The sequence below is a fragment of the Myotis nattereri genome (genome assembly GCF_964212035.1).
Source record: "Myotis nattereri genome assembly, chromosome: 10".
Classification (NCBI taxonomy): domain Eukaryota; kingdom Metazoa; phylum Chordata; class Mammalia; order Chiroptera; family Vespertilionidae; genus Myotis; species Myotis nattereri.
Window position 1 is genome coordinate 26,598,900 of NC_138085.1, and position 19,195 is coordinate 26,618,094.

At 52.2% G+C, this 19,195-nt stretch overlaps 1 protein-coding gene across 1 annotated transcript in view; it reads right to left on the reverse strand.

Moving 5' to 3' along the window:
- Positions 1–270: 270 nt before the first annotated feature.
- BCL2L11 (BCL2 like 11) overlaps positions 271–19,195 on the reverse strand; it is a gene marked incomplete at its 5' end in the record, with an annotated part of 39,682 nt that continues 20,757 nt past the window's right edge. Inside the window, 2 exons of the mRNA XM_081101128.1 lie at positions 271–4,482; positions 15,577–15,692. Coding sequence (XP_080957254.1) covers positions 4,384–4,482; positions 15,577–15,692 — 215 coding nt within the window. The 3' untranslated portion in view covers positions 271–4,383. The remainder of the gene's footprint in view (positions 4,483–15,576; positions 15,693–19,195) is intronic.

Below are 19,195 nucleotides of genomic sequence, written 5' to 3' on the forward strand. Positions count from 1 at the left end.
CATCACTCATTAACATGGTTCGGAGCTGGCTCCCAATACCCCCTCCATCAGGTGCTGAGTCATAACTGAACACCTGAGTAGACACTGCATTGTCTCGCCAGCCACTTCAAACCTCTAGAGTGGCTTGCTTTCAAATACAATACGCAGGATCGTCTCCAGGCGAGAACTCACAAAACGCACAGGCAGGGGGTACACTGTGGCTGGCAGAGGGCGGGTGTGGGCGAGCTGTTCCACCGCCGTCTTGTGAAACAAATCAATCAGTTTACCAAAACCAGTTGAAAAGTTTTATTTATATAAAATTCAGTAAGAACATAAAAAGATTGAGTTTCTTAAAAAAAATCTGCAGTTATTTACAGCAGTATTGCACAATAAAGTGGCAATTACCCTGTCAAAATTCATCAGTGCAAACCAAAGTGAGCCAGGGAAATTGCAATACAAATGCTACAATATGCTGGGTCCTAGGAACACATTAGTGATGAATCAGTATCCACACAGATCAGTGCTCTTGTACAGGAGTACCTGATGAGTTCCAACAGTGACGAGCGGTCACGGGACCTGGACACAGGCCTCGGGGAGCTTCAGAAGTCTGGAACTGCCCAGTACAAGTAGTCAAGTTACTTGGCTGGGATTTTGAGGATGCTCTTGCACGCCGCACTGTTTGGAATAGAAGCTACCCCAGCTGGTTTAGCCTCATGTGTGAACACATCCCTGCACACACGCATGTGCAAAATGAACACACACAGGCACCAGGCTAAATCAGCAGGGACGACAGACCATCTACACCAAACCAGGAGGAAAGTCTCTCTAAAGCTCCCACATCTTAATACCCATCCTGATGGGGCCCCCAACCTCTCCTGAAGCAGGACATCAACCTAAGGAAGCAGGCGGACCCAATGAGGGACCAAAGCTCCGGGCCAGGAGCCCGTACAATTAGCTCCTGAGGACAATTCAGTCCACACCTCGAAGCACCAGAGGCCACGCAGCAGGCGGACGTGGGCAGCTCACCGGCTGCCAACAGGGGGTGAGGGGCACGAGCAGGTAGGTCCTCTGGTTGGTCTGGAAGCAGGAACCTCTCCCACCCGCCCCCTGCCCTCTGAATACTGAGTTGTCGGGTATACATTTTCAATGCGTCTGTCCCTACGACCGATAACATTTTTTTTTTTTTTTTTTAAAGACAAATCCTGGAAGCTAATAGAATTTGCTTCCGTGGGAAGCTAGCTGTTTTGGAACCAATAGAAAGTCACTGGGTATTTCCTGAAGAATTATGAAACCTGCCCGATTTATGGTCTCTCATTGGTGTCTAAACATGAGCTTTATCAAAGGACAGCAAAGACCAAGCATGTAAACCCATTTGACCATATACCAGGAACCAAAGCTGGAGAGCCACCCTAGGAAGACCATGTGTCCGGCAGTGAGCTGACCAGTCGCCACCTCAGAGTTAAAGCAAATAATGGGATGGTGGGGGGGGTGGGGGAAAGAGGGGAGGGCGTGTCAGAGGTCAACACTTTACAGAAATTAAGACATTAAATAAGCAGAAAATAAATATACATTATGTCTACAAGTTACAGCACTATGAACCAGTAGGACACATTACACAGAAAAAGAATCTACAATATTTACAATCCTTAATTCTGAAAAAGTTTAGTAAAAAACAGTGATTTTTTTTTTTTTTTGCTCATTTATGCTGTACAAAATTTTACAAGAAAGGTAAAGGAGACAATTGCACACAGACATTTGGCTCAGTTGGTAAGTAAAATATGATCTAATCTAATAAATAGTCAAAATATGTACAATATTAAGAAGGGGAAACAGGAGAAGGTTCGACTGAGTACATTTTTTTTTTTTTTAAATCAGAAGGAATTTTTACCTGGTTTCTCCACAACTAAAAACAAATTCTTCATAAACTCATTTTTAGGCCGAACTACGGGTAACTGCAAGAATCGCCGTGGAGCGACTGGGGGGCATTGATTGCATTTCTGTGATCATCACAGGACACGTTCTACAAATCTTGCATGGGAGGAGGTGGTCAAGGCACAAAACCCGCATCTCATAAATTTTCAGACAGGGAGCTAGTTATTTTCTCTACAAAGAAATAAAACAGAAAAGAAAAAGGAAAAGGCATACCATCACAGGTATACTTTCTGCAGGAAGCATTTTGATACACAGATACGTACAGTACAGAGACACCCAGTCACCTCTCATGTCCTGGTGCAACATCCTGTTCTTAATACTTCTACACGTCCAAGAATCACTTCCTCACACGCGTGGCCACGGCCAGCTGCCGAGCCAGAGGTAAAGGAGCGCACGCAGCGAGCGAGCCCGCGGCCCGGGCTGCATCCTGCGCTCCCAGAAACAGGGTAAAGTGCTCCAGTCGGAGGGACTGGCACATGAGTACGGAGATCCTGGGAGCGGATGGGCCCAGAACCAAATACATCTTTGGTGTGTGTCCAGCAGGCCCACGGCCACGTTACCACCACCTCCAGCGGTGTGGCCTTGGTGCCCCAGCAAGGGAGTTCCAGACCTACCAAGAGCACAAGCTCAGTCTCAACAGTTTTAAAAATATTCAAGACCCCCAAGAAAGGATTTTGGGGAAAAAGAAATTTTAAAAAAGGAAAAGTATCTGAGATCAAATATTTCTACCTAAAGAAAGCGCATATGCAAAATATATATACACACACGTATATACATATATGTATACATATATATTTATATAAAACTATGGAGAGACACATGAATTTCTCCTTGCAATTTAACAATGTGAAAACGCTGGCCCTTGGTGGGCCAAAAGGAAATGCAATAGTTGTTGGCACTGCTGACTCATTTGAAAAATCATGTATTTCTCTTAAAAAACTGTTTCACGATCTGAGGTTTCAAAAACTGTCGGGAGTTGTGGGTTCACAGAATGATCGGCACCTTCCTTCCCTGCTCTCTTACCGGTCCCTCTCGGGCCTCCCCGCTGTTTAACCGCCTTTGAAATGACTGATCACCCGTGGGTGCCCTCACTGCAGTCCTCCCAGGTGGGCGTGGAGGAAGCAGTGGATGCACAGAGGCGGCCCGACAAAGCCCAGCTGTCCGAGAGAAAGAACCAGTAGCAGCTGTCAGAAGGGACCGCTGCGGACGTGTGCCTCGTGAGTTTTCATGGCGCTGCTCAGAGCGAAGGAAGCCTGCATTTCAAAGTGGGTATAGAAGAGCAGGAACCCAGTGGTGGGCATCAGAGGCCAGATCAACTCAGAAGTGGACGGAAAGCCAGGATGCCCAGGAAACAGCCATCCGAAGCCCTGCCCACCACAGCCCGTGCTAATTCCCACGAGGACTCCAGCTTGGACTCCTGCAGCCAAATTCAGCCGCAGGTGGGCCTGCCAGCCCCCTGGGGCCTCATGCTGAGTGCCCCCTGTGCTGAGGGAAAGCCTGCAACCGGAAAAGCCAGCAGTGCCAAGGGCCCTGATACTGTGTCTGTGCTGTCGCCACTCTCTCTCTTCAGGACACTTGTACTGCAACGCCAGCCCACCAACCCACGTGGAAACCAGTACCGAGCACTCCCCGGGGAGTGAGCTCCCGAAGACTGGCCGAGCTGTGGGCAACACGGGCAGATTCCAAGTCACATTCTGACCCAGTTACACTTGAATCGTGAAGACGCACTGGACCAAATGTGTGCATGAGCACCCAGGACAGAGAGAGGAGCAACACAGGAGAAGACGAGCCACACAGACAAGCTGCACTTTTGCCACGGATGCAATTACATTTAAGGAGGTAAGTCAATATTTACACAGTGGCAGTGGCATACCAACACAGGCTGACAAAAGACCCTTTACCCCTTGAATCAGTTGCATCTCATAAGAATTTTTTGGTAATCATGATTAAAAGAAGGCGAGAGAGGCAACGGCAGGGAGGGAGGGGCCATATCATACACACCTCTCATGTTTCAAAGTCCTGTACAGTAGCCTGTAAAAATAAACTAAGGCAGCTTTAGAAATCAGCTGGCTCAGTTTCCACATGAGAGTTTCCATAATAGGTTCTTAAATTTTTAGTAAAAATTCATTTATGAGTTGGTTAAAAATTTCCACTTCCTTTTTAAAAAAAACCTGTTCTTACACCATTCTTGCCTAAAATCCTGCTCCAAAGAACCATGATTAGTAACATTTTTAAAAGGAAAATACGCTCTCATTTACATTCATAACAAACACTACACTAGAGCCTCTGCCACATGGCGAGGAACCGATAAGGTCAAGTCCGCACGCAGCTGCTCCAGGTGTCAGGCCACACCGGCCGCTCTGGGACCGCCACTGGCCTCAAAGCAATGGCGCCAGGGGGCCGTGACGCTGGGCTTGTCCGCTTGAACAACTGAAATGTCTGCACACATCTCGGCTCCACGGGAACCCGTCGTCACAGCATCCTCCACACCAGACGGAGGATGTAACGCAACAGTCGTAAGACCACCATCTGGGGGTGGCCTTCTGCTTCCTGGTAAACATGCAGAAGGTCCTGGAACAACAAAAGGAAAGCTGCTTACTTTCTCAGTTTCATGGACCTCAACCAGCCCCGTCCCAGCAGCCCTTTTCCCCGGGGCCGGGGAAGGGAGGCCTCCCCACCCCCTGCAGGAGGTGCACCTCCACAAAGAGCAGGCACACCGAAGGGTCTTTTTCAAAGAAAAATAAAGCAACCAGAAGACTGTTTGGAAAAGCAGAGCGAATCCTGGCATCTCTGGGAGCCCCTCTGAAGACCACACGTTCCTGTCACAGGTGATACCCTCACTGGCTGCTGGGAGGGAGCACCGCCCGGGGCAGGAGAGCCGCTGCCCGGCCCCCAGAGCTGGTGTCTGCCAAGAGGGACAGGGCGCAGGGGAGGGAAGAACGACCCTGGTAGATGTGAAGCAGCTTACGGCCCAAGTGTGTTTCAGACTCCCCAAAGGGTGAGCTTCTGGGGGCTGTGACAAGGACCCAGTCTCAGACCCCACGCCGTTCCGACAGCAGCTGCCGGGCAGTCCCCTTCGCGACTGTTGCCACAAGCCCCCGAGCAGGACGGCGGTAAGGCCCAGCGAGGCGCTTCCCAACTCCTTCCAGAGCAGATGAGGAAGCCGGCCGGCTGGCCGGCGGGTCCCGCAGGCTCCCGAACCACAGTCCGATTTTATCTGTCACACACCAGGTGGCTTTGTTTTGATTTAACTTTCAAAATCACTTGGCTTCTTCTGTGTGAGAAGAATTTGGGGGAGGTTTTAGTTCAGACTAATATTAGTAGGTTGAAAGAGGCTTATTCAAAATAAAACCACAACTTACTAAAATGAAGAAAGGGTGTGCAGTGCCGGGCTCAGCCAGCACTTCGAGATGGGAAATCTCACGGCAGCCAGGTGCCAAGGCAGCCTCAGCAGAGAATGGGGTGAAAATGACACCAACCAGGGGCCGGTCACACGGGGACACTTAGCCAATTTCATATTCCAGAGCCGCAGTGTCTGAGGAGACCCCCCACCCCCACCAGGACAGCAGGGGACGTGGAGAAGGAAAAGTCACACCACGAGAGGTCTGCCCACGTTTGGAGCTCTGCTTTGATCTCAGATGGGAAGGACACGAAGAGGATTCAAAGATGTGCTGGGAGGGGTTGGTGCGGGGATTTGTGGCAAAAGGAACGGAACACCTGCCCCCCCCCCCCACCCCCCCGACAGATGAGAAGTTACTACAACATCTCAGCAAGGAGCCAGACCGCCTGCCCTCTCAGACAGCACGCGTGACAACACGGCACACGCTTTTAAGCCAGCGAACAATTGCTTTTGGACAATATTCAACAGAGGAAGCTATTACCACTGATTCCAAGGGCTGTGCCAGCCTAGAAAACCCCCGACAGCTGGCACAGCCACGGGAGCTGCTGCCGGCTCCAAGGGTCCAGCCCCCACTTCCAAAGCAGCCGGACGGGCACCCTGCTTCCGCAGGCTCGCTGCCCCCCAACACCTGCACCGGTGGCCCGAGAGCCACGGCTGGGTGAGGACGTCCAGCCAGGGCCCGGCCACCAGCGTCACGCAGACCCTGTGGCCCAGCCAGCACGAGCCCGCAGACTGCTGGCCTCCAGGACTGTGAAGAAACACATTTCCATTGTTGAAGCCCCATGTGTGGTCCCCTTTGGCACAACAGCCTGAGCGGACTCCCACAGCCTCTCTCTCCTGGTCCTTCACACTCGAAGTGAAACACAGCACCCGTTAGGTTAGAGTCGTGTAAGGCGGTTTTATTCTAAACCATAAAAATACTTTAGATACAAACTATTTGTGTATCACAGTTTCCTGTTGCTCACACATGCTCACAGGTACCTGAGCGCATGGCCCATCCCTGTAGGGGATTGCATCTCCATGGTCTCGATCAGGAACTGTATTTGAAGAAATTAACTTTATGGCCAGCCCATGTGTCTGCAGAGACTCCATCAACGTCAGTTTTGTGTCTGGCTCCAGGAACCCACTCCTGACCATCTGCCCTCCTCCCTGCAGGGTGGGGGCTCCAGCAGGTCAGGCCTGCGCGAGAGGGAGGGGAGGCGGGGCCCTGGGCTCCAGCTCTGAGGCACCCCTGCCTGCACTCACTGTGCCTGATGGGCAGTCCCGTGGCACCGGCACCAAGTGCAGCACAGCCACGTACAGCCCATCTGAGGGCCCCTGTGGCGCTGCCCTCCGTGAGGACGGCCGCTGCCCCACCTCTGGGACCAGGAGGAAGTGTACAGGTCCCCACCTCGAGGACAGAAAACATTCCAGAGAAATACAGGCCGGCTTCCCAGTGGGCAGCAGAACGGAGCCAAGACACGGAGGCTCCTTCCGTCAAAGGAGATGCAACGTGAGCACCTGCGGAGCTCACCCTGGTGAGGGACAGAGCCGAACAGCTGAACAGGATCCTACGACAAGGGCCACACAGGGAAACATGAGGGCAGAGAAGGAGGGAGGGCCGGGCAGGAAGGCCCGGGCCCACCCCCACGCGAGTCCCGAAGGAGGAAGGGTCTCAGGAAGGAGAGGAGGACATTCCAGGAGACCTGCGTGAGTCACGGCAGGAGGTCCAACAGCCCTGCACCGGGGAGGAAGCAAACAGTCCAGTCAAACCGCATGAGCATCTGCTTTCTCACAATAAACCACGACAGAAACCAATGCCAGACTCCAGGGTGTCCGCTCCAATGACAGTCCCTGGAAAATAAAACAGGAGGATGGAGGATTCACGGGCTCCAAGCTTCCCTGGGACAGGCGAGGCCCAGGTGGCCCTGGAGACACTGGCTCCGCTGGGCAGCAGGTAGAGCAGGCTCCCTGGGGACTCCCGAGGGCTGGGAGCAGCCAGCGGGAGGAAGATGCCCGGCCCACGTGCAGGGCAGAGCTGGGGTGCTGCACAGCCCCGAGACCCCGGTGTGCAGCAGCCTAGAGCGCAGAGGACGCTGACACAGGGTCACCCACCCCCGAGGACCACTGACAACTTCCAGCCTGAGTAACATGTCCCAGGTTACACTAGGGAATTTAATCCCACTTTAATGCCAAAATAATCACAGCAAAACAGGCTCTCAATCCAAACCAGAGAAGCAGGCGGGCGGACACAAGGGGCCTCGTCCCAGCCCGCCTGGGACGTGGTGAGGAGGCTGACCACTGCCCACCTGCCCGCAGGGCAGCCTTGCTCTCCTGCAGAGAGAGGAGCCAGCCCGGAAAAGCCGCCCGGACACCCCAGGCCTCCAGCTTGGAGACAGGGAGACTCACCCACTGCCATCCCTGAACTAAACAGCGTGCCACACGCCTCCCTTCAGTCGTCACAACAACCCTGAGCCAGTGTGGTGGAGAGACCGAGCTTCACGTGAGAATCAAGAACCCATGACGCAGCTGCACCCGGAGCACACTGCAGGCACCAGCCCACCAATCCGCGCCACAGCGGCAGGGCCAACGACCGCGTGAGTGCCACCCCCACGCTCAGCAACACGCCAAGCCGCTTTTTCACTTGCTCAACAACTTCTTTCTTCCGAGATTTCAACGCCGAATACCCAAGAGGTCCTGAACTTCACAGGAGAGTGAATTCTGGGCTGTGAGACCAAAGAGGACTCTGACAGAAAGGGCACTGCCCCGGGTTCAGGCAAGGGAGGATGCAGGGTCCCCCAGGATGGCACTGGCATTCCCAGGGCTGGCCTGGCATCTGTGGGATGGTGCCGAGGGTTGCCGTAACCAGAGGTGACAAGGTGGGGTGGGGATAGAGAGTAGCCAGTGGTACCCAGGGAAGACCACCATCCCTCTGCCCATTCATAACCAATCCGTCGAAACAGTATTTTAAATGGCAAGCACATGAGAGAGGCTGCAGGATAGGACCCCTGTCTACCGCGAGACCAAGGACCAGTCACACAGCAGCTCAGCTTAGGTTTTATGTGGCTCCACCATCCACTGCCGTTCTCAGCTGGCGGGCCAATGCTGCTGCAAAGCAATCCGAAGACCAAGTTCACTTTCCACTTGTACCCAGGCAACAGGGGCATCGCACAGCTGTGGGCAGAATACCAGGAGCCCCGATGCCAGAGGCAGTGCTCTTACTGGAAGCCCGTGGGGAGCTTGCCCAGGCACCTCCCGACTCCCGAGGCTCCGGCTGACCTCACTGGGCAGTGATGCGATGTCAAACGTCACAGCAAAAAGGCATTTGCATGAAAGCCGTTTTTGTTTTTTGTTTTTTTTCAAATATATATTTTATTGATTTTTTTACAGAGAAGAAGGGAGAGGGATAGCGTCAGAAACATCGATGAGAGAGAAGCATCGACCAGCTGCCTCCTGCACACCCCCTACTAGGGATGTACCCGCAAACCACGGTACATGCCCTTGACCGGAATCGAACCTGGGACCCCTCAGTCCCCAGGCCACTGTTCTATCCAGTGAGCCAAACTAGCTAAGGCCCACTTTCCTATTTTTGATGCATTATTTCAAAGACTGTCACAGTCAAGGCCTTTTGTAGGACCATGCATGAATCATTCCTCCAGTTCACCTTAGTCGGGCCTGCCATGTCCTGGGTTTTCCTCCAACAACACGCACGTCTACCTGCAGTACAAAGTCACTGGCCCTACCCCAGGCCAGGCTGGCTGAAACAAAGTGCTCCCATCACCTGTGAGGGTCACAGGAGGGGAGCCAACCAGAGGGCACCAGTGTTCCGAAAGGCCCAGCCTCAGAAACATGCTAATGAGACGTGCACACTAACCACAGCTCTAACCTCTGTGTGGCTCAGCTGGAGGTCTAGTGAGGGTGACGGAGAGGCAGGGCGCCTGCAGGGGCCGAGGCTCACCTCGGGGACATCTTCATTTCCTCCTCCGGAGATGAAAACCCCCGGAGACACTCTGAATCCCCCTCCGGGCACCTGCATCTGCTCTGGTTACGTGTTCATGGCCACGCTCCCCCCAAAGGCAGGCGAGGCAGCGTGCAGGTGCCCCACGTGGCAGACCGAGGGAGCAGTCAGAGGCGTGATGTGGCCAAGCCGGTTAGCACGCACCAGTGCTCGACCTCATTTCACTGCGCTCACCCAGACGGCACCGCCACAGGGCCGAGGCACGTGTCTGACAGGCAGAGCCTGAGACCCAGGCAGGCGAACAGTTACCAGCATCTCTCTCTGAACTCCAGAGAACTGAGAAATGTTTCCATTATAGTTCAGTGGCAGCAGACAGAATGCTGGGACAGGGCGACAGCGTTTTCTAGCTCCAGACCTAAATGCCCTAGTTCAACCTTCATGACATGCCTAAGGGACTGCCCGACAGTGGCCCCCATGGGTGAACGCATGGACGCGCTGCAAGGTCTGACCCCGAGGCCCCCACTTGGCTGTGAGCTGTGTTTTCTACAAGATCACATTTGATCCTCAACAAGTCATGGAAAGTCTCACGCAAAACATGCAAACCCACGGTCGCCATCATCTAGGCCAGTGGTCGCCACCAGGTGGTCCGCGGACCACTGGTGGTCTGCGGGGTCCAAAAAGTTGGCAACCGCTAATCTAGGCCACCTGCAGGTCTCAGAAAGACACACAGAGCAGGAGCCACAGAAGGGGTGGCTCCGCTGCCACAGGTTGGCATCCCGTGGCGGGGTCTCGGTCACTGTTCTTCGGGTGTGGAAATGGCATAAGGCGGGGGTGCAAGATGCTTAAAACCAAACACACAACTGTATCCACCTCCAAGGAAGACACTCGCTAAACCTGAAACTCACAAACAGCAGGTGCCAATCGATTTACCTGACTCATCACAGCTTTGGCTCTGAACGCGCTCACTCTATGAATCCATGTGAGCAAAGGGTGAGACAATTCATCATCCTATGAGTGAGTTTACTTTTTCTCTTATTAAACTCATTGGTTCATAGAATCACATAAGTTTTAGGAATATAATTCTATAGGATCTGTATGTTGTACTGTGTGTTTAATACCTGACACACATTTTTCTCATTATTCTCAGCTCAGGCAGTAATGAAAAGCAGTTTATTTTATGAAACGCCAACATTCAATTAATGCAGGCCCCAGAAGAATGCTGCCGGAGAACACGCAGCCCCGGGGTCTGCTCAGTTTATGCTCGTACCAAGCAGGCTCAGGGCAGACCTCTCCCTTGCACGTGATCCGTAAGGAAGATCATTTATAAAAACAGCGTGAGCCCCTTTTTTCTTTGCTTTGGTTCATGCTGCGCTTCCGCCTGCAGGTTGTCCCTTTGTTTCATGCCCGCACACGCCTGGGACACAAGTAGGAAGTAGGCCTTGTGAACAAAAGACACACTGTTCCTTAAGATCAAGCAATGAAAGGGTTTTCACCCACCTCCTGGCCCATCCAGAGAGTCTGCCACAGCTGTGTGTGTGGCTGTCCCCTGCAGTCCACCACCAGGACATCCCGACACTGCTCAACAGCAGAGACCGAGCACAGACTGGCTCAGGCTGGACACGCCCTGGTACTGGGGGCTGGGGCCTGGGGGCACGCTGGCTACAGGATGGGCCTAATTACCCCAAGAGCACGTGATTTCAGGTCTGCGGGGTCCAGCACACGCTCAACAGCCTCAAACCGCAAGCCTGACCCATCCACATGGGCAAGCACACGCCACCCTGCACCCTTGGGTGACCACGCCCACACTTGCTGATGCCTCTCAGCAGGGAAGGCCGGGCCCTGGATCGCCCTCCCGCAGTTTCTCAGGGTGAAGAAAGTAGCAGAGGCTACTCAGGAACCCAGGGCCCCAGTGCCAGCCGTGAGGAAGCGGCGGAGTCAGGGAGCAGGCTGCTGAAGCACAGGCCTCCGCACTGCACCGCTCACTCCCCGCAAGCTACTCGCCCTCGTCACAGGGCCCCACACAGAGCCCTCGCCTCTCTGAGAGGTCTGTCCGGGACGAGGACTGTCAGCCCCGCGCTCACCTGTCCCCCTGCAGAGTCCTGGAGCTGTACGAGTCAGGACACTGTGTGGGTGCAGGCCATTTAGCCACACATCCATCTACAGTCCCACAACACGTTGTCCATGGGCCTCCACTACCTGACACTTTATGTTCAATGACGTGGCGAGAAGACACCCGGCGGCTGCCACTGGCCGAACCTGTGACAATGTGAGCATCAACATAAGTACTGAGTGAAACACATCATAACCCCCTGAACTAAACAGGGACCCATGGCCTCGGCTGGTAGCTCAGTTGTTAGAAAGTCATCCCGCTATGCCAAGGTTGCGGGTTCGATCCCTGGCCAGGGCACATGCAAGAATCAATCAATGAATACACAAAGAAGTGGGAAAACATATCGATGATTTTCTCTCTCTCTCTCATCAACAAAATTAAATAAATAAAAATACACTGGGACCCATGAACTTGTTGATGAAGGAAGGGACGCCCGGGGAGAGAGGAGAGCTGTCCCCCTGTGCACGCGTGCGTCCCTCCCATCAACACAGGAAAGAGCTGACGACAGCTGGGAGCACCACCTTTAACAAGAGTCCATGGCACGGGGCGCGTGCCTCCTGATGCTGGGCACGGAGGACACATGGCCCACGGCTGGGACAGTGGGTCACGTGGGGATAAGGTCCACCGACTACACAACATCACCGCAACATGGTTAGCTTCTGATTCTGATGACTACACTGAGGTGACAGAAGAAAACACCCTTCCTCTTAGGAAATACACACAGAAGTATTTAACAGCAAAGGGACACCATGCCTGCAATGTGTCCCCAGATCCTTCAAGAAATAACATGTGCACAGGTACTAGGAGGGAAGTGTTAGAGCAAGTGTGGGAAGGGTCACAGTGGAGAGCAGAGGTAGCAGGGCTCTTTGTGTCATCCGTGCGACTTCTGTGTAAGTCTGAAATGATTTCGGAACAAGTCACAAAACCAGCCCGACGTGGCGCAGGGAAGCTGCCTTCAGAGGGGGAGGAGGGGTGTCGCCGGCCCTGGAGGTCACGTGGGGCATCACGCGGAGTCACGGGGGAAGGGAACATGCAGTGGACGTGCTCACCTGTGCCTCTCTCACTCCTGCTTCCAGGATTCAGACTCCACAGCTCCGTGTCATACGCTGCCCCACTGCCCTGACGCGGCCTGAACACACGACAACTACGCGACAACTTCCTCTATTGCTCTAACTGGAAAAACGGGAGAATATCCTGTCAGGCTTCGCATGCTCGTGGCAATCAAAGACCAACACTTCAGAAAAGGTACTGTCACGGTTTTAAAGCAAATACAGGCACCAAGAATCTGAAATGCACGCTCGCCGAGGGGCAAAGGCTTCCGTGCGCAGCCAGCGTGAAAGTTCAAGGCATCACTTTCCCAAAAGGCCTCCCGTTTCCCCCAAAGTTCTGGCCCCGATATTCAAGGATAAACCGTCAGTGTGACTGCAGACAATGGACTGTTTAATGTAACACCATCAAGGCAGGCACCTGTGGCTCTCGGGGTCACTGGGTCACTACCCTGAGTTTCAGAGTCTGGTGTTTGAACTGGCCACTTATAAAACCTGGAGGATGTATTAGCCTCCTTTTTAGAAACATCAGGTTATAACCTACAGTCTGCATGTCCCTCCTTCTCCCCCCAGTATCCCAGCTGACTTATAGCAAAAGAATGCAATGAGATTTACACTTATCTTACCAAATACCTTGAGAGCAGATGGTTACATATCTGCAACAGGAGACACAACCATCTTAAACATTAAACTGGAATAAGTGGGAGGAGGGGGAGGAAGGATGGGAATGATCGAACACTACTGACGTGGTAGATGTTGTCACCTCACCTGCAACGGAGAGACAAGGTGATGAAGACGACCTAATGGCCTGTGTCTCATCTGCCCGTGACTAGAACTGGTCACCCCTTCGACAGCCTCGGTGAAGGGATGGCTGTGTTCCAACCTCACGTCATCCTTAGCCCTTGTCTCATCACTGACCACCTAAGGCCCCCGTAGAGGGGCATCACCCAGACCCGTCTGGGCAGGCTCGGGGGAGAGCTTAGTGGACACTGGTTCTCCATATAAGGTTAGAGAAATGTACAGAACATCCTTCCACACACCTGGCTCTGCGGCCAAAGGCTCTGGCACAGTCACCGGGCAGGACCATGTATCTACATGTCCGGAGCTTCTGGACACTGAAGGCGCCAGGGCCCAAGGGCCTCATCTCTGGGGCAGATCTGGTCCCAAGACATCTACCAACCCACCAGCTGCTGGGGTTGGTTCACTACCAGACTCACCCCGAGGGGCTGCCAGGCTCCCCAGAGACCTTCCTGCTGGATTATGGGCACAATCCAGAATCAATCAGGTTTTGGATCTAGGCAGCCCACCCTCTTGCAGGGACGCATGGGGACCAACCGAGGGCCCACCCACTGGGCCCTCACTGAGGAGTCCTGCCCAGCCACACACAGCACCCCCGAAAGCCCTTCAGGGAAACCTCGGCAGAGGAAGTGGGGAACAGTAACTTTACTGCACATTATAAAACAATCAACCCTGCAAAAAACAATTTCCATTTCAAGATCTAGGCTGAGAAGGAACTTACGTTCTGTGAACTGGTCCATGTCAGGTTAGGTTAGAATGCCAGACATTTTGCCGGCTTAAAGATAGTATCCTAAGAAATTCCTAAGTGATATTTCCCATTTAATGACAGAATCACACTGTCACACATTTCCCACCAATCACCACACACCACCCTCTCCCCCACAGGAAGGTCTGAAGGGGATCCAATGTGAGTTTTCTGAAAGTCCCTGACCCCTTTATGGAGATTCTACACCAAAGAAATGAAAGTCCCTCCCCTCCCCCGCCCCCCCTCATGAAATGGGAAACTGTCTCGATGTGCTTTAAAAATCTTGAAAGTACGTATATGGGCAGGAATGATCGAAAGCTATTAACAGGTAACGTCTATTAGCAACCACACCAACATTCAGTGCAGGATAGAAACAAGGAGGTGTCCTAAGTACGACCTCCCTCCAGAAGAAACGAGATTTAAAAATATCTTCACATGCAACGATAGTGCTCAGAAAGAAAAGAAACAGAAGGGAAGTGACACAGTAGGAATGACATTAACAATGATTTCCTACAAAGTAAGATTCAAGTGTCTTCTTTTGAAATAAATCCACAGAAATATCTCCATACATGGTTGTTTGAAAAAAATGTAAACCAGCCAGAATTCCATGAAATCACACACTGGCTGGTGAGCCCCTCACAGGACGTAGTCCACTGGTTCTCAACCTGTGGGTTGCGATCCCTTTGGGGGTCGAACGACCCTTTCACAGGGGTCGCCTAAGATCATCGGAAAATACATCTATAATTACATATTGTTTTTGTGATTAATCACTATGCTTTAATTATGTTCAATTTGTAACAATGAAATTGGGGGTCACCACAACATGAGGAACTGTATTAAAGGGTCGTGGCATTAGGAAGGTTGAGAACCAATGACGTAGTCAAACATGCTCCTAAGGGCCCCATTGAACTCTCAGAGTTGAAGTCACACTCTCAAATGTCTTCATGGGGAAAAGGTGCCCAATGGTAACGTCTACCAATACCAGGCAAGCAGGAAGTACACTGCGTCTACCGAACAAGACATAGAGCTTAATTTAAAAAAAAATAAAATCAACTGCACACCCCAAAAATTTAAGTGGCAATCAACTCAGGGTGTAAAATTGTTGTGGGAGAGGTATAATTTTTACAGGACATTAATGAATGGCCTCCTACTTCTAATACGTTTCAGTAAATGACAGTCCAAGGACAGCCAATGGGGCCAAAAGGACCACGTCACACGCTCCGACCCATCACCAGCAAACCACAGGGCCTCATTTCCTTGGCTGAGTGAGGACAGAAAGTTAAATGTTTCTTTAACTTTGACCCAAACTGACTAACGGGAGTACAGACATTCCAATATGGGCTGAAACTATGACAACATTTATGTGGGACTATTTCAAAGCATCTACGATGGTTTAAGGCTTGTGCGCACGAACCCCCTTTGCCACCTCGTACTGGGTTCCGCTGAGCCACCAGCACTTGAGCTCAGCCATAAAACAAACGGAACACGGGAAGGAGGAACGGCAGGCCACACGCAGGCCGCGCCCATCGCTTCTAGAACAAGCGTGGAATGATGACTGGACACTTTAATGTATGTGGGTGGGAGGGAGCGTGGGAGAAGAGGGGTGAGTAAGTAAGAAACCCTCATTACCCTCCGTGGGTTGCGGTAGGAGTTGTTGAACTCGTCCCCGATCCGCCGCAGCTCCTGAGCGATCCACATCTCCGGACGCATGTCTGCAGGTAGGGCCTGAGACTGCCGCATGGAGGCTGCACCAGAACAAAAACAAGAATTACATCGTTTCCACGGCCAGGTAGACAGGAGTGCAGGCAGCAAGCCCTTCGCACACGCACACTCCTATTTCTGGAAGCTCCCTGACTTCCAGACCTACAGTAATGGATCGTCGTGGCTCACCCGCCACCTAACTCTGCTTGAAGAGTAAGGGGTGTAAGAATGACATCCTTTCTCAAAGCTGGAGTTTCAGCGTTGAAAAATTCAAAAATTTCCTGGCCAATCGATCATATACTGCCACTTCAAGAAGGCACACACACACACACACAAATAAATAAGAATCACTGGAAACACTTGAGGACATAAAAATTGAGGTTGTCAGTAAAACAACTACTTTGATCTTAATATCAGGTAAAACTCCTAGGGATAATTTCCAACATCACAGAGGAGTATGAGATGAAACGGTGGTTCTGTTAGGAGCACAGTGAGCGACACCGGAGAAAGGACACCAGGCAGCCTGCCTGACTGCGTGCCTACGCAGGTGGGTGCAGCGCCAGGCCACCACAGGGCCACGTCAAAGCGTAACTGTGCGTTCTGCCCATTCACGCAGCCAATGGGTGCAAGTCTGCAACCCCACGTGGGGGCAGAAAAAGTTCTGGGTATAAAAGCAAAGGCATCTCCGATGAAGAAAAAAGCGGGAGGCTTTCATTACACTGTCACCAATGTCCACGCCTGCTTGCTAATGGAGCCATTAAAGCCACGTGACAGCCAACATGAAAGGAAACAAAAGGGCAAGTCCTCAGAACATCCATCACGCATGGGAAGACGTCTCCACTCGCCCCCAGGAAGGCCTTCCCCACACCCGAGAGCACTGCAGAAACAGGCACTGGAAGCGAGGAGCCTCATGGGCTGAACCATGTCACATGTTGAACTGTACTCACCATTACACACTCACGTTCCATTTCAAACACCACAAAATACTTAAAAATCCTATGGTAATCAGATCTCATGATGACATAAACATAGCTTCCTCTTGTATTTTTTTGCAAAAAAATTGTTTTGTCCTTTTATTTTATTTATTGTTATAAATAAAACTGACGTCATAGCTTCTGAAAAGTACTTAAAAGTGAACTCCTGCCCTGGACGGTGTGGTTCAATGGCTGGAGCACCAGCCCACACTGAAGGGTTTGGTTTCGATTCCCTGTCAAAGGCACGTACCTGGGTCGCAGGTTTGATCCCTAGCCACGGTAAGGGCATGTGCAGGAGACAACCAATCAATGTGCCTCTCTCATATGCATGTTCCTCTCTCCCCCTCCCTCCCTTCCACTCTCTCTCTTTACAAAAAAAAAAAAAAAAAAAAAAAAAAATCAATGGAAAAAATATCCTTGGGTGAGAATTAACAAAACAAACAAACAAAAAGTGAACTCGGGTGGCTCAGTTGGTTGGAGTGCCATCCTGCACACCAAAAACGTTTTGGATCCTACTGCCGGTCAGGGCACAACTTACAGAAGGCAACCAATTGATATTTCTCTCTCTCTCCCTCTTGCTTCCTCTCTCTCTCAAATCGAAAGAAAACAAAACAAAAAATGAACTTCTTGAAGAGTTTTAACCAAGTCTTCTCCAAACTGTTGCCCCATTCTAACCGTCCCCCACCCCCCACCCAAGTGAACGGAACGCCACGGCAACCTGACAAATGCAGCAGCTGAGACGGGCAGGCCCCTGTGCAGGGTGGGACGTGTGGAGAGGACGAACAAGCAAGAGCTCACACAGAACCTCTCCGGACGATCTGCACTGGGAATCAGGCCAGAGGGAAGCGGCTTTGGGAGGAAGGCACGGCAGGGAACGCGGGGTCGGTCCGCGGGGGACGCGGGGGCGGACAGTGGGGGACGCGGGGGACGCCGGGCGGTCGGCGGGGGACGCGGGGGCGGACGGCGGGGAACTTTTAGGATAAGCTGGGCCTGTCCCTGAACACCCATCTAACCACATAAAAATCATTTTGGCGGAACCCTTGTCAGGCAAATATTTCCATGGTTACTATGTAAAAGTCCATAAAGTTTAAATGACTAAACTGACAGGACACACAATTTCAGGATAGGAGGCGGCCAGGTGGTGATGTAATAGTTGACTCACTTTTCCTGGGTTTAGCGCTCTGTAAGGACTGACCCCGTTACAGTACCGAACCATGACTGTTCTTTTTCTGCTATCAGCAATCAAGCGTTCTTTCCTGACTTGCGAAACTTTTAGAAAGAGGACCCACCCTTGAGGGAAGGAAAGCATCCTTTCTTGGAATGACTACTTATCCGCTCCAGAGGCTGCAGAGAGCATCACGTGATCCAGCAGACGGCCCTGCAGGGAGATGCACCTGCCCACACGGATGCACCTGCCGGCAGGGGAGCGGGCCGGCCAGCGGGACACCCCTCGGCCACTTAGAGCCACAGCACCCACCTCCCCTGGGCTCCAGAGCCCACTCATTGCTCACTGCACACAGCTTTCTTTAAGAGGAACCTGCTTTCAACCCTAGAGTCAGAAATAAAGAAAATGCCAACCATCCACAGAAAATCTGTGCAATACAGATTGTTTTTTACAAAGACGCTGGGCTGGTAAAACTGTTGCAAGTTACCGGATGCTAATAAATCAGGAGAGACACTACCTTACCGGCAACTATGAATGCCCACGTGCCAGACCTCGTCCTAGCAGGTGTTCTGGGCACAGCAACCACAGAGGCCGAGCCCTGACCCCACAAAGCTAACATTCTTTGGATTAAATGCTAAATTTTAACTAAATGTTGTTTGCTCGATATAAAACAAAACCATTCCACCGGTTACTTTCCCTCAGCGGCCGCGGAAGCCTGCTGAATGTGTGTGGCTTGAAAGGTTCTGTCTGGAGAACCAAGATGGCGGTGTAGGTAAACGCCTGTACTCGCCGCCTCCCACAGCCACATCAAAATTACAAAATACAGAACCATCATTCAGAACTGCCTGAAATCTGGCTCAAGTTCTACAACTAGAGAAGAAGCAAGCACATCAAGACCAACAGGAGGGGTGAAGGCAGAGAACGGGCTGGCCCGGCAGCCACGTGTGCCGTCTTTTTCAGAAGGGGTTTCTAGGCTGAGGGAAGGGTCCCAGCCCCACACCAGACCCCCAGCCCAGGGTTCCAGAGCCAGGAAGAAAAGTCCCCGTAACTTCAGGCTGTAAAAACCAGCAGAGATTGTGGCTGACGCACATAGAGGCTGCTGGAGACCAGGCAGTTCCTCTTAAAGGGCTGGCACACAGACTTACTCAGATTCGCTTCCTCTGAGCTCCAACGCTGGGGCAGCGGCTTGGGGGGATCCAAGGACATAAATAAGGGGAGGAACTGAATTGTCTGACACCCGGCAAGAACTTGGGGGCGGCTTTCTCCCGGACAGGGACGCTCACAGGGGTGATTATTCCTGCACTGGGACCTCCCCGGCCACAGAGCTGAATGACAGGCACCATCTCTGAGTTTCCATCAGACCGGCTCGCACTGTTTGCTCTGCCCTGGTGACTCCCTGAGACCCTGC